Source organism: Phyllostomus discolor, chromosome 6, assembly GCF_004126475.2.
Source record: "Phyllostomus discolor isolate MPI-MPIP mPhyDis1 chromosome 6, mPhyDis1.pri.v3, whole genome shotgun sequence".
Lineage (NCBI taxonomy): Eukaryota > Metazoa > Chordata > Mammalia > Chiroptera > Phyllostomidae > Phyllostomus > Phyllostomus discolor.
Genome location: NC_040908.2, coordinates 35,496,046 through 35,511,171, shown reverse-complemented (window position 1 = coordinate 35,511,171; position 15,126 = coordinate 35,496,046). Strand labels below are relative to the sequence as shown.

Sequence of the window (15,126 nt, the reverse complement as noted above, 5' to 3'; positions counted from 1 at the left end):
TTTCCTACCTACGTTCTCTTCTAGGACTTTAATGGTGTCACGGTTTATATTTAAGTCTTTTATCCACCTTGAATTTATTTTTGTATAAGGTGTAAGCTGGTGCTCGAGTTTCATTTTTTTGCATGTAGCTGTCCAGTTCTCCCAACACCATTTGTTGAAGAAGCTATTTTTATTCCATTTTATGTTGCTGCCTCCTTTGTCAAATATTAATTGACCATAGAGACTTGGGTTTATTTCTGGGCTCTCTGTTCTGTTCCATTGGTCCATGTGCCTGTTTTTATGCCAGTACCAGGCTATTTTGATTACAGTGGCCTTGTAGTATAGTTTAGTGTCAGGTATTGTGATCCTTCCTACTTTACTCTTCTTTCTTAAAATTGCTGCAGCTATTCAGGGTTGTTTATGGTTCCATATAAATTTTTGAAATGTTCTATGTCTGTGAAATAAGCCATTGGTACTTTAATAGGTATTGCATTGAATGTGTAAATTGTTTTGGGTAGTATGGACATTTTGATGATATTGATTCTTCCAATCCATGAACACGGTATATGTTTCCATTTGTTTGTGTCTTCCTTGATTTCTTTCCTCAGTGTTATGTAGTTTTCTGAATACAGTGAAAAGTGATTTTAAATTGAGGTATGCTTTTATGAATTTTTCTGAAAAGTACTGATTCTCATGTTTTCCTTTGACTCTACATCTCCCATTACTTGAGTTGTGTAAAGTGACTTGCATGTGTCTTTTTTATTTAGCATTCTGATTTAGTTGTGTGAAATATGTAGTGATTATGAGTGTATTACTGAATATACTTATGTAATGGAGATGGGTAGCACTACTGGCAGAGTCCAGTTTAGAAATTGTGGCCACAGTCTAAGGAAGAGGAGATTATGGACATTAACGCAGTAGAATGAGCATGATGACCTAGGGCTTGGTGTTTGATTGGACTTGGACATGAAAGATAAGGGGAGGCACTAAAGATGACTCCAAACATGCAAACACAAGGGCGGCAGTGTGAGAAACTGAGTTAAGGAATATGAGGGAATGAAGTGGGTTTTAAGGAGAGAAGATAAAAAATACATTTTAAATATGTTGGCGTTAAGGTATCTAGGGAAATTCAAGAAGTGATAGATATACGTGGGAATCTCTTGAGAGCGACTTTGCTTGTATGTGTATATTTGCCATGGGCTCAGGGATAGTAATTAAAGCTACAGATCAACTAGGGGAAACCACAAGAAGAGGAAGATATAAAGGTGGAAAGATTGCTCAGCATTATCACATACTAGCTCACTTAAGATAAGGATTGATCATTTATCAAAAAGAAGGGAAGGTGTTGGCCTGGCAGATAGTGCGAGTGGGCAACCCTAGATCTGAGGATCCAGTGGGATTTGAGAAAATAGATACTCAATGTTGACAACTTTAAGAAGTTTGAGAACATGGAGAGTGTTAGCAGTGCAAGGGGCTGGAGTTATGGGGCTGAGGAAGAGTGCCCCCCAATTTTTTAAAGAAATTGGAGTAGATGTCTAATTGAAGGTGCATGCAGAGAGTCAGGAGGGGAGGGGATGAGGTCAGGAACTCAGGTGGAGGAATTAGCTTATTGAGGAGGGAGAATTTTGAAGGGCTTTGATTCTAGTGAATAAAAGGAAAGTGATGGGTGTTGATACTGCTAGTGTTTGGTAGCTGGAAGTTGAGGGCTTGTTTAGCTTTATTCTTTAAAGCCGTGTGGTAGGTCATTGCTGAGAAGGAACTGTGCCACGCTTGGGCGAAAGAGGCCTGAAATACCTTCTGAGTAGGGACTCAAAGGTGCTGCAGGAAGAGCGCGGTCAGGTGGAAGGATGGTCTGAGCAGTAAGGTGGCTTTGCTTTAACAGTGCCCAGCAGCCTCGGTTCAGGAAGGCAACTGCTGTCACTGACTCAAGGTTGTGTTCGCCTGATGGAAAGACAGTGAGTGAAAGGAGCTGAAGATAATAAAATAGCAAGAGAGTAATTTGAAGTGATGGGTTTTGTCTAAGTCGAAGAATGTAAAGAGGAGAGGATAAGGAGTTGGTAGATAAGAGAATAGAAGATCAAAGCAGGAGAGGTCCAAATTATATCTAAGAGCCAAGGGTAGTAGTAATAAATATGAATACCAGAATGAGAGGCGGCTTGCAGTCAAAGTAGGATTGTGTGTGTGTGTTAGAGGTTGAATTTATAATTCCAGGTTGTTAATGGCCAGGGTCTGGCCTCTCAAGGCAACGGCTAAACCTGTGTGGTGTGAAGGTTGCTAGAGGTAAAGTCAGGTGAACCATGAGACCAAGATGTTGGACTGCTCTTACACATGACACTGAAATCACCTGGGATGATAGCGGGACTTGGGGCGGACAGGAAGATTAGGAGCTAGGGACAAGAGACTTCGGTCAAGGACTATGAGGCAACCGGCAAGATGGTGGATGGAAGCAGTAAGGAAAGATAAGGAATGCCATCGCTGAATGTCTGAGACTTGTGGCCGAGGCCTCAGAAGCAGGAGTCTAGAAGCAGTATTCGTGAGCAAGAAGGTACTGACTTCCCTTCCTCACCTTCCTGGTGGCAGGGTTTCAGAGAATAATCCGTCTTTATTGGAGAGTTCCACAGGGAAGGCGGTATCCTCAAGGAAGAGCCAGGTTTCAGTGAAGGGAAATAATGGAAGGAAGTGTTCAATAAAGTTGAAGATTAGGGGGGATGGTTCTCAGGGTAATGGAGGTTTCTAACAGCAGGGTAAACTGGTTAGGGGAAAACAGTGAGAAGAATCTGAGCCGCCCATAGCAGTGTGGCGACGACAGTGAGGGCGAAGACCGGGGGTAAACAGACGGAGACTGAGACAGAGTCCTGCCCTCATGCAACTTCCAGTTGGTGTAACATTTCAAAATATATGTTGATATTTTTGAATAAGATTTATCATGAAAAAATATCAATAAGGGATCAAATTCTGCATCATAATATTTTGCCCATCTCCTTTACAAAATCAGTCTTTGCTCCCAAAATCAAACTTGAAAAAAATAAAAATAGTACAAAGAATGTCGTACACTCTTCATCTAAATTTACCCTTTAACATTTTTCCCCATTTGCTTTAGCATTTATGATCTCTCATTCTACAGATAATTAGATATGGGTACACAAATACATCTATATTTTTCCTGGGCCATTTGAGAGTAAGTTATATGACATTGTTTTATCCTAACTACTGGATCTGGCACAAATAACGCCCCTATTTTATGACAAAATCTTTCATTACAAAATCATAAACTTGTAACTCTGTAACATAACAATATCACACTCAAGCACACCATACAGCATTTTAGGTGAAATGTTCAAATCAAAACTATAAATTATTACACCTATATTATTACCCTACCAACCACACTCAAGCAGGCCTTACTTCTGCTGGAACCCTGCCTTTTAAAAGGGGATGGTACTCTCTTATATACCCTCAGTCCGGCTTTTAACTTCGTAAGTTCACATTGATACAATACTTTTTTTAAATCTACCATTCATATTCCGGTTGTGTTATGACCTCATAATGTCCTTTATAGTGTCCTCTACTACAAACTCCAGTCCAGGGCCAACTTTTACATTTAGTGGTCATGTTGCTCTTGGCTCCTTTAATCCTGAACAGTTCTAGTCATTATCTCTTAGGACATTAATATTTTTGAAGAACAGAGGCTCTTCTCCCTTTCAATTTTTTTTTTAGATTTTATTTATTTATTTTTAGAGAGGGGAAGGGACAGAGAAAGAGGGAAACATCAATGTGTTGGTTGCCTCTCTCGCACCCCATGCTGGGGACCTATCCTGCAACCCAGGTATGTGCCCTGACTGGGAATCAAACCAGCGACCCTTTGGTTTGCAGACTGGTGCTCAATCCTCTGAGTCATACCAGCCAGGGCTCCTTCTCCCTTTTTACTAGAACATTCCTCATTTTGCATTTGTCAGATGTTTCTTAGTGATTAGATAGAGGTTATGGATTCATGGTGAAAATGAAGAGGATATGTAATGCCCTCATGTTATTATATTTGGAGATACCCACTGTCCATCAGTCCCTCATTGATGTGGTTAATTTTGTTCTTCTGGTCAAAGTGGTCCCTGATTTCCTTATTGTGTCATTAGACTTTCTTCCTCCCTTACAACTTACCAGTCTGAGGAGTGACACTCGGAACACCATGTAAATATCCTGCTCCTCATCAAAATTTCCCCTCTAGATTTATATCCATAGGTGATTCTCACTGGAGTCAATCTTCATCAGTAAGTTTACAAAGTGATAATTTTTGAATTCTAACATTCCTGTACTTATCAGTCAGGCCTTGGCATTTTACTGTTATAAGAGCTCCCTTTTTCCATGAATTAATTAATTAGTTAACTATCAGTATAGATCCATGGATTTCTATTTTATTCTCAGTGGTTTATGTCTCATTACTTATGTTGGTTGTAAACTGTCCCAGATTTGGAGGATCCCACTTCAAGTTGGCGCAAGGACATGCAGCTCTCCTGTTTAGAGGGGGGATAGCGGAGCACTTCTTTCTTTTGTAAAATGACAAAATGTAGGCTTACCTCATGCCTACATGGAATCACGCCACGTCTTCAATGATCCCTCCCTGATTCCTCTTAGTGGGGAATGGTATTGGAGATCAAGAGCTGGACCTAGTTGTGCTCCTCACTCCTGTGTGGTCTCCCCATTTTAGCCCTTGCAGTGGACAGAGCTAGAAAATGCTTATATACGTCCATACATACAAATAGACATAAGCACATACACGTATTTATGAAATCATGAATTCTCACGGATGCCTTTAGTCCCTTCCCAGAGAATTCTTTCTTCCCTCATTTCACATTGGTATGTTCCTTCTACAGTGAAAACCCTGTTCCTAACACCGCCAAAACACTGACTCATTTGCTTAATTGTTTAACGCATCTAAAACAGTTTTAGACCACTTTCGAATGTCATTATAATAAACACAATAAAAGAATTCAGGATCATTTTGCAAACCTCCTTCTCCCAGCCTTGCCCAAGACTGAATGCACATCGTTGAATAGAAGTTACTTGGATTAGTGCCCCCTTCTTCCTTTCTCCACCTTTAGTGTGGTTATAATATTTATTTGAAATACAGTTAGATAATTTGTTTCCAAGAAAAGAACCTGGATTTTCATTTTACCTGGGAAGGGGAGACTGCCATTTATGGGAAATTTAAGCACCAAGCACGTTCACGTATTCATTGCATTTAGTCTTCACCGTAATCTGAAAGAAGGAACCATTTTATTGATGACAAAACCTTAGTCTAGGGATGTTAAGTAACTTGCCCAAGGTTTTACATAGTAAATACTATAGTAAGCACAATACTTTGGAGCTTTACAGTGTTGCAGACATTGGGCTTTCTTATATATATTTGTTCTTATACAATTCCACAAAGATCCTTTTTCCAACAGGTGAAGAACAGGGACTCCAACATAGGTTTTGTTCCCCTCTCAGGTGTTTCCCCATTTTGGAATGAGCAGTTACTGTTCTAATTTTGGTAGATAACCAAGGTGCTATTTTTATTACCTACCTGTTGTGGTCGGGGTATTAATAAATGCAAGACATTTTTTTAAAAGTCCAGAAAGTTGGTTACCATGTACTTTTTTCTAACGTGGTCTTCCATAGGCAGGGCTGTCCGAGTGAGGGTCACATTCTGTGGCTCCCTATGGAGACTGAGTAACCCTGTAGTGAGGGACAGCCGCTGTGTGTTTGGTGGTTCCCTGGGAAAGAAAGGTGCTAACGTCTCCTGTCCAAACCGCAGAGAGCTAGACTTCCAGACAGTGATTGCTTAATGTGTGTGTGTTGATTGCTTAGTTTGCCACTAAAGCATACCATATTTTCAATTCATAATCAGGATATAGATTATTCTGCTGGTCTGTTAGAACTGTTGGTGAGTGAAGTGTAAACCAACTACAAGTTGATTATTTATTATATGTAAACTATGTGATATCTAAGAATAATCAAGTAGTATTGCCATAAAAAAGAACTCACTTTGAAAGGGCCCATTTATCTAGGTAAAGAATTAAAGTTTACCCTTTGCAAATTTATATATATATACACACATATATATGTTTTATGTTTATATTTAAATGTGTTAACAAATAAGCTTTTTTGATGGTGTTTGTAGCTAAAAACTTTTTTTATATTTTAAGAGCTTATAAAATATTTACTATATTGCCTTTGAGCTTTCTCACTAAAGAATTGTAGATGCAGTGGTACCTCAGGTACTCACCAGCTTCAGAACTTGTCAAACCTGGTACTCGCCCCATTTTGATGAGAAAAAATGTTTCAGTGCTTGGTGCTTGCTTGTTACCCATCACACTTGCTAGAATTTGTATGAGTCGGGACGCCATCCCACAAGAGAAAATGCTTCATCTATCAGAACAAAATAACGATGAGTACCAAGATACCACTGTATTAAGGTTTGGTATTTTCATTAAAAATATTTTTAGTGAGCGTATTTAGGACATTTTAAAAAAGAAATCCTGATCTGAAGATTTTTTTTTTTTAGAGGAGCGAGGAAGGGAGAGGGAGAGAGCAAGAGAGACTGAGGGAGTGGAGGGGGGAGAGAAACATGGATGTGAGAGAGGAACATGGATCAGTTGCCTCTTGTCTGCGTCACAACCTACATATGTGCCCTGACCAGGAATCAAACCCCCAACCTTTGGTGTAGGGGACGATGCTCCAACTAACTGAGCCACCCATCCAGGGCTTTGGGACACTTTTTAATAATTATTAGTTGGACTTTGTTGAAAACGGTGAGCAGTTTATATAGTAAAAGTAAGAAATTTAAGTATTCAGAAGAAATTAAATTGTTTCATAAATTGAATAGACATACCTTCAACTGGAAGGCTTTTAGTAAATGCACAATGTAGCTAAATTAACAACTGACTGTTATTAAAGGAATCATCATATTTACTTAACATGTGGCATTGTCATTAGTGAGGATTCATTTAGTGCTACTGGGGGCTTAATACAAATTGAAAATAAATATGAAATACTTATTTTTAGTTTACCATAAAATATAGATACTGCTAAATGTATGATTGAAAGAACTATATCTGGGACATTTTACAGACCTGAGTTTTAATCCGGGCATTATCACTTGTTAGCTGTATGACCTTGAGCAGCTTTGTTGATCATTCTGAGCTTCAGGAATTTTGGTAGTTTGAATTTCTGTCAAGGATCCAGTGACTCTCAGTGAAGTCAGGGTGGCAGTACATGAAGCATCTGAAGTAATATGTGCTCATTGTAAAATCTGAGAAATAGAAAAAACACTGAGATGAATGTAATTTGTAATTATATTGTCCAGACATAATCATTATTAATATTTTAGAATATATTCTAGTTTATTTTCTGTGCCTGTGGATACTTTACAAATGCAGTGAAAAATACATTTTACCAAATTGGGATTATATTTTACATATTGTTTATAACTTTAAAAAAATTAGTAATATATAATGCCAACATTTCTATTGTCTTTATTCTTCTGCCATATGATTTTTTAATGCTTAGTGTTCCTTGGTTATTGGATATATAGTGGAACCTTGATTCTCGGCTTAATTCATTCTGGAAAACTGTTTGAGAAGTGATTTGTTTGAAAATCAAATCTCCTTTGTCACCCGAGAGATGCATGGCAGGTAGTACAGGTATCAACGTGAAAGGGTTGTTGGGTAGAGGATCGTGACCTGAAGTTTTGTCAAACAACTGCGGCATTTTTTTTCCATGAACAGCTTGGTTGAGAACAGAATTGTTCAAGAACCAAGATATTCAAGAATTGAGATTTGACTGCAATTTAATCAGTTGGCTGTTGTCAGACCCTTAAATTGTCTCCCAACTTTTTAATTTATAAATAATTCTATTACTAACCTGTTTACATTTAAAAATGTTTTACATATCTCTGAATTATTCTTTCCTACAAATTACTACAAATAAAACTCTAGGTACGTAGTTATGGGCATTTTTAAGAGTTTTGAAAAAATTGACTATCAGAAAAGTACTACCCTTTTAACAGTAAGAAAACATCCATTTCTCTATTATCACCAGTTGATTTTTTGGGGATAGATAATACTTTCTTTCACATTATACAAAATTCAAAAAGTACAGTGATAGTAGGTCTGCCTGTTCTAAGTAGACAGCACTCCTTCCTAGAGTCACATGACTTACTTGTTAATGGATTCTTTCGGACATTCTGTACTTGCCATTTAAAAAAAAAAGCGTTTATGTGTTTGATAGGTTAAAGTGGTGTGTTGCTGTTTTGAGTTTTGGTTACTAGTGAAGGTGAGCATGTTCCATATATTTACTGGCTGTTTGTATTTGGTGTGTGTGTATGAATTGCCTGTTCATATACTTTGCCCATTTTAAAATTAGATGTTCATTTCTAATTCTGAGAGTTCTTTATATACAAAGAATGGAAACCCTTGTCGTGTTACATTTGCCCTCAGTTTTCTAAAGAATTTTTATTTTGCTTTACATTTCAGTGGACATTTTAAGTTTGCAAATAGGAAAAACTATTAACTTATTTATAGGTTCATTTTTACATTTAATTCTGATTTATTTAAAACTGATTTTGAATTCCAGTCAGAGATCGTTTTATCCTAATGCTTTTTGGTGGTGAAATTGTCTTCCTATTCCCATCATACTGTAATCTAGTTCCTGAGTACCCAGAAGCAATCCTAGGGAACACAGGAGCGCTGGGAATACCGGAAACTGAGAGCGCTCCACCACGGTGCACAGGCTGAGTGGGACTGTCAACTGTACTCTGGGTGTTGGTGCCATCTAGTGTTGTAGATGGAACATGAAGACTGCAGAATGCTCTATAATTGACCATATGCAATATATTCAGTTGGGCAGAGAAATTGAGTTGTGGATATTTGATTCACACTACAAGTGACTTTATAAAAGGATTTTGAATCTCAACATATTGCACTGAATCAAACAAATGCTTGAATCATGCTGTTACCAATGTTATGAAACGACCTTAAGGACTCCCCCAGACCTGTGTTCTTTAATGAGAACTTAAAGGTTTGAAGGTTTCAGAGCCTAATGGCTATTAGTTTTAAATCCAAATTTAAAGACATTTTGGCTCTTTTGCAATATCTGTATATGTATTTTAGATTATAATACAAGAAGTCAGCATTTTTGTAGTTTTTATTGAATAGTATCACTTTCTACTTCTTTACAGATTTTAGTATTCATTTTTTAGCAACTTATGTGAAATTGTTTACAGACTCTAAAATGCTTATTTTTTTGACATTTTAACTTGTATTGTCATTCATTTTCTAGACTAAAGTATTACTCCATGTCTTAAGATTCAATTCAGAGTTAATGTTGAAGTGCTATAATTTAGTCCATAGAGGGCATTGTATTACAGCATATTAACAGTGCTGTTTGTACCTTCAGTAATGAGACATGTTTAATTTCATAGCTCAGAATAATGAAATTTTGAAGTTCAAAACTGTATAGCTATAAATGTTTATTTTTTTAAAAAAAGAGTGCTGTTTTCTATTATCAGAAGTGGAAATAATTGTTTTAGCTATCAAGAATTATATACAAGCAATCCTCAGTTTAGAGTGCTACTTTCAGTCCAAGTGACTGTCTCTTTCCCACTTTATTTCTTTTTATCTCTGAACATCGTAAAGAAAACAAAGCAAAATAAAGCCTAGATTTTTCTGGGGTTAAGAAGGAAAGAAATGGAAAAGGAAGAATCTTGGGAGGACTGGCTAGGGCAGACCTACAGCTTACATATCGCTGCCTATTCCAAACTACAGCCTTGTGATGTCTGAAATCCTGCCACTTGGATACAATACACACACACACACACACCCACCCACCCACCCCCGCACCCATACCCCCTTAGGATAGTAGAGAAAGGAGTTTTTAAATTCTTCAGTAGGAATCAATATAATTGTGTCATGTTCCTACTAATGAGAGCTGTGTACTAGGAAAAGGAGAGTTTTGATTGGAGACATGAGAAGAGAAAGACTGCAGGCAGTTTTAGAGCATGGTTAGAAGGCAGGGATGTGCTTGAGGAAGTTCTCCCCATTGGTTTTTGTGGTGCTCCGAGGCGGTATTTGGGGATATGGAGATCGAGGAGTGGAAAGTTGCTGAAGGTGAACTTTGAACACTTTGTTTCAAAAGTTTTGCGTAAGGCTGATTTTGAATTCAGGAAAAGGAAACTATCTCCTCCCCTCCCCCTTCTCAGCAATACAAAGTAGGACTTACAATTTAGACACACTGTTATTTACTTGCATTATAAATAAAACGCTCATCTGTTGTCATCTCCTTCGAAATCCTTCCTTTTAAGAGGAGATAGGTTCCTATCCCAAATAATCAAAGTGCTGTTTTGCAAGTTGGGATTATCTGCTCTATTTGAAAATTGTCATTGAAAATTTTTCCTTTGTTAAATATTTGAAGGAAAGCAAAATCAATGATAAGTTTTTAAAAAACAGATTTATGTCCTCTATTTGTCTGTGAAGTTGGGATTTAATGTGGAATAAGACCTATATATATAAACTATCCATATATAAATAAATTTATCTCAGCTGGAGAATAATAGAGCTTATATAGCAAAGAACAATAATTTGTGTGTGTATAGGCACTTCTAATTTGAAGGGTATTGGGTTGTTGCCTAGAATTAGATCAATATGTGTGCTTTCTTAGATGTGGTTTAAAGGTGTAGTTTGACTGTTATTTTTAGCATGACACTAATGGTAAGTAGGTGGGGCTTACACAGGGCCTACTTTTTGTCAGGCACTGTCCTAAGTAAGGGCTTTTGCAAACAAACACTAATTCATTTGATCTTTACAATAAGCATAGCCCATATGGCTTTATATTTTTAATAAATCTGTCTCATCAAAATTTAAAATTTAAGCACTTTTTTTTTGCTTAACTTACTCTAGTAAAGCTTTTCTAAGAAAGAAATGAGCAAAATTTCAGTTGATTTATATGAGCTAGTTTTCCCCGTGAGCTTAATAATAGCCTGAATTGCAAAGCCCATATAAGTTAAATTAGATATTCCTGTGTAAAGTTGAACTTCCAGGGCTCCTACATTGACTTTTTAATCTGCCAGGGGAGCTATTAAGTACAGTTAATGTTTAGATGAATGGGTATAACTAGACATTCTTGCCTTCTCAGACTGTTTTTTAAAATTGTCGAACCAAGTTAAGTACCAGAAGATGTGAATGGTATGGAAATCTTTTTTTCCCCTCCCTCCTGTTTGTGTAGTGATCTCTGACTTGAGAACTGTTCGGGTGATGTTTTTGAATGCTTTACTCTAACACTAAAGTATTTATTGGCCTTCAGTACTTTATGGGGTTCATTACTAGGAAATATTTTGCACTTACTGAATAGCTGGGGATTTCAGACTGTTTTACTGCGAGGCCAGGCCTTTTCTGCTGTGACCTGACTTGGTGGCAGGGTTCTGAAATTGCACATTACGCAAGGGTTCAGGGAATAAAGTTTAATGTTAAATATTAGCTTGAGCTGAGAATATGGACATTTTTTAAAAATTATTTTGCTTTATGTTTGGAGTTAGAGAAGCAGTTAGTTAGATAAATAACTGAATCATTGATATTCAGGATACTTCTGTTATTGATGATTTTGTAGGATTTTGCAGCCCACGTAGTTTCATCTATTTCCAGAAAATATATCTATTTTAGTGTAGCTGTCTCGTCTTGAGAAGTATGTACTTTTGTACATAGGCTATATATATATTTATCTTATACGCCATCATATCACACATCTTAAAATATTTTAGCTGATTTGTCATTATGTATTGCCTCTTCTACTTAGTCAAATGGTAGCCTCTGTTAACACAGTTGTGGAATATTAGTAAAGACTAATGTTCTGCACTGGAATTAACGCCAGTTTTATGAAGTCAAACAATTTTAGAAATTCTGTACATAGATTTGTTTTTGTGTGTTTATCAGTAAAATTTGAGTTTGGTCTCATATCATTTTCCCAGGGCAGATAATGGTAATTAGTACACGACTATTCCTCAAGCCTTATCAATAGTTTGTGCAGCAATGTCTAATAGATAATTATTGAAAGATTGAGTTGGAGCAGGTGATGATTCAGAATAAGTACAACTCTCTGAATTTCCATAATTGTTAGAAGAAGGAAAAATAGCATTGCATTAGAAAGATGAGACTGTTGAAACTGAATTAAAACTTTTTTCTATTGAAGTTGCATATATTAAATAATTTGGCTTTGTGATTCTCTGCACACACACACACACACACAATGCTGAATGCTTTAAGCATTTATAAACTTAAGAGAAAGTAAAAAGAGACTCAGCATTTCCCAGGCTTGAAATGTAAGCTGTTAGTTACCCTTGAAAAACAAAAGCTGTTGCAGCTTTTCTGTGGTGCATCTGGAGGGCAGATCATGACAACATGGGCGATCAGAAGAAATATTTAAATGACTAGGGTATATCTGCTTTTTAATTTTCTGAATATTGAGCCTCTGAAATTCCTATGTGGTGAGTAAAAATATTTCTATGCATAAACTTTGCAATCAGTCCATTTTTATCTTAACAGGCAACCACTGATTTTAGAGTTTTAAATGAAACTGAAAACCAGCAGTATAATTCAGCCATCTCTCAAAATGAAACAAGACCAAGAACTGTACACGGTCTTAAGCTTACTTCAAATACATTCATTGGTTAACTGCCCAAAACACCCTCTTTCCTTTCTTTCGGTAGGCTGCCCCTCCCCCCTGCAAAAGTAGCTTCATTTGCTATGAGCAGCAAGCAAAAGACTAGAACAATAAACAGAAAGAAGGCAGTAGTGCCTGAGTATTAGTAGCCTAGTTACAGATTGCACTGCGTCAGACTTGCTCCACACCCAGAAGACGTCAGGTGACTCCAGTCCTGCTGCAGTTGTGCAGCAGAGGATCTGCAGGCTCGTGTTGAGGAAACAGATATTTCATGTCTCGGAGGGTGGATTTTTGCAGCTGCGGCCTCTCTGTTGGTATGCATAATTGATCCTTGCATCTGGAGGGCAGATCGTGACAAGACATGGACGGTCAGAAGAAGAATTGGAAGGACAAGGGTATATCTGCTTTTTAATCTTCTGTTCAGTTTTTTTGTGCGTGTGACCAGTAACATATTTCTATGAATAAGCTTTGCAATGTAGATATATGTTGAACTGAAAGTGAAACCTATGAAAGGTTTAAGAGTAAAGGATTAAAACAGTGATTTCAAGTGTTTTTACATTTGGTTGTGTGAGAAAATGTCATGCTGTTCTTTTTCTCTGGCATTCGATCTCGTCTTTGCAGTCCTATCGTTGATTTGGTTCTGTGCAATCTTGCACATTTTAAACAGTGTAGTTCTAACACATTTCATCTGATGCTTACTTCGGTGTGATAAATCTACATAGCTGTCTTTGTATTTCATAACGACATATTTTCTGTGTCTAAATATTTTTTTAAGAAGCTGACTTGGTGTAGTTGAAATTCTACCCAAAGGTTTGTAGGTAGCAGGACACTGCGTTTGCAATAAGCCTGTTTTCTTCTTTGGGAATCTTATTGAGCCTGTAAAATTACTACCAGCCTCCTTTTAACTAGATTACATTTTTTGTATATCTTGAAATAGTTAAAATATATACACAGTAGTTTGTAATACATGTCTATATTTAAGACACTAACCTTCATCCTTATAATAACCAATCATTGATCTTGATCCTCTTTCCTCCCCCCTTGAAAGCCTAGATCCTTTCAAGTCTCAGTGGATTGTTGTGTAAGAATTTAAGCTATACGTGGTAAAATGTTGACTGTAATGAATATTTTAAAATTAATCTGTAGATGGTTAAAGGTGCCATTTTAAAAAAATAGAAGGTGGTAGGCTGGGTATATCTTGATTACTTATAATAAATTCTCTTTAAAATCATTAGAGCTATTAAGTGGTCTAACTAGGTATTCCACACACAAGCAAGTTTTATAATTTTTTAAAAAATATACCTTTACAACAGGATTGGTAATAATGTTTCTAAAAGCAATGTGTGGAGCTAATTTCAGTAATCTTCACAATATCCTTTAAATAATTTGTTTAAGAAAGAAATGTGGGGGAAAGGTGAGTTTAAGATTGAGTTCATACTGAGTTATACAACTTAATAGAAGAAAACAGTAAAAACTTTGAATTTTTATATTTACGGTTTCTTTACATGTGAATTTAATAAAGGGTTTTTCTTCATCCTTCTGACCATTGGCATTACAAAGTGAATTGATACACTAGTTTTTGATAAGGAAAAATAGTGGAAACGCATTAAACACAGGCTTTAAACATGGGTGAAACGTCACATTAGGGACTACTCTGAAACCATTAAGGTTCTATATTAATCATTTAAATCTCAGACCACTTAATAACACCATAAGTTCTTTATTTGCTGAACTACTCTAGGGATATTTTGTGACATGAAAAGTTAAGCCATATTATATTAGATATTTGTTTTATTTTTAGGCACTAAATATAAAATCAAATTTACCCTTAAATGTCTCTGGGGATCCTCACTTTGTATGTAAATATAATGGCCTAATATTTTTTAGTTCTGTTCTTTGGCTTTTTTACTTGGTAAGACTAACTTTACCTATTTTTCTGATTCATTGTTAAAGTTATAATTTAGTATTTTCTTCAGCAGCAGCTAGTTTTAATGTTGTAGGTTATATGTTATGACTTAAATGAAAATAGGTGAGAAGCTGAAAATGACATGGAATGAGGTTTTCCTCATTTTATGAAGAGTGTGTGATAGTAGAGAAAAGAATCTCACCTAGGCTGTAGTTATATTTTTAAAAATATGTTTGGGTCCATATTTTTTTTACTGTGCCTCCTACCACCCCCTCCCCCCACCCTCGTAAGCACCGTGATTGGAACATACCCAGTCTCCTAGTGGTGGTGAAGTGTATCTTGTATGAGTAAGTATGATACAATAGGAGTGAGAGGTACTCTCATTTCAGTGCTTAAAGTCATTTGACATTTTTGTTTTGGTTTTTGGTTTTTACACTGATTAACTGGTTTTAAAGATACGGTAGGTATCCTTTGGGCTAAGACCAGTACTGATAATTTGTGTTCTTTACATATTTTTCATCTTGGATTGTCTATTCTTAGCAGGGCACTTAAAA

General features: G+C 36.6%; 1 protein-coding gene across 5 annotated transcripts in view; it reads left to right on the top strand.

The window, feature by feature from the left end:
• Positions 1-15,126, top strand: part of RTN4 (reticulon 4) — a 79,801-nt gene that overhangs the window by 28,852 nt on the left and 35,823 nt on the right. Inside the window, exon 1 of one of the 5 annotated variants that reach the window (XM_028514556.2) lies at positions 12,811-13,061. The exons of the other annotated variants lie outside the window; for them this stretch is intronic. Within the exon in view, the coding sequence (XP_028370357.1) occupies positions 13,028-13,061 (34 nt within the window). The 5' untranslated portion in view covers positions 12,811-13,027. Of the gene's footprint in view, positions 1-12,810; positions 13,062-15,126 lie in introns of those variants that run through there. 5 annotated transcript variants of the gene reach the window in all.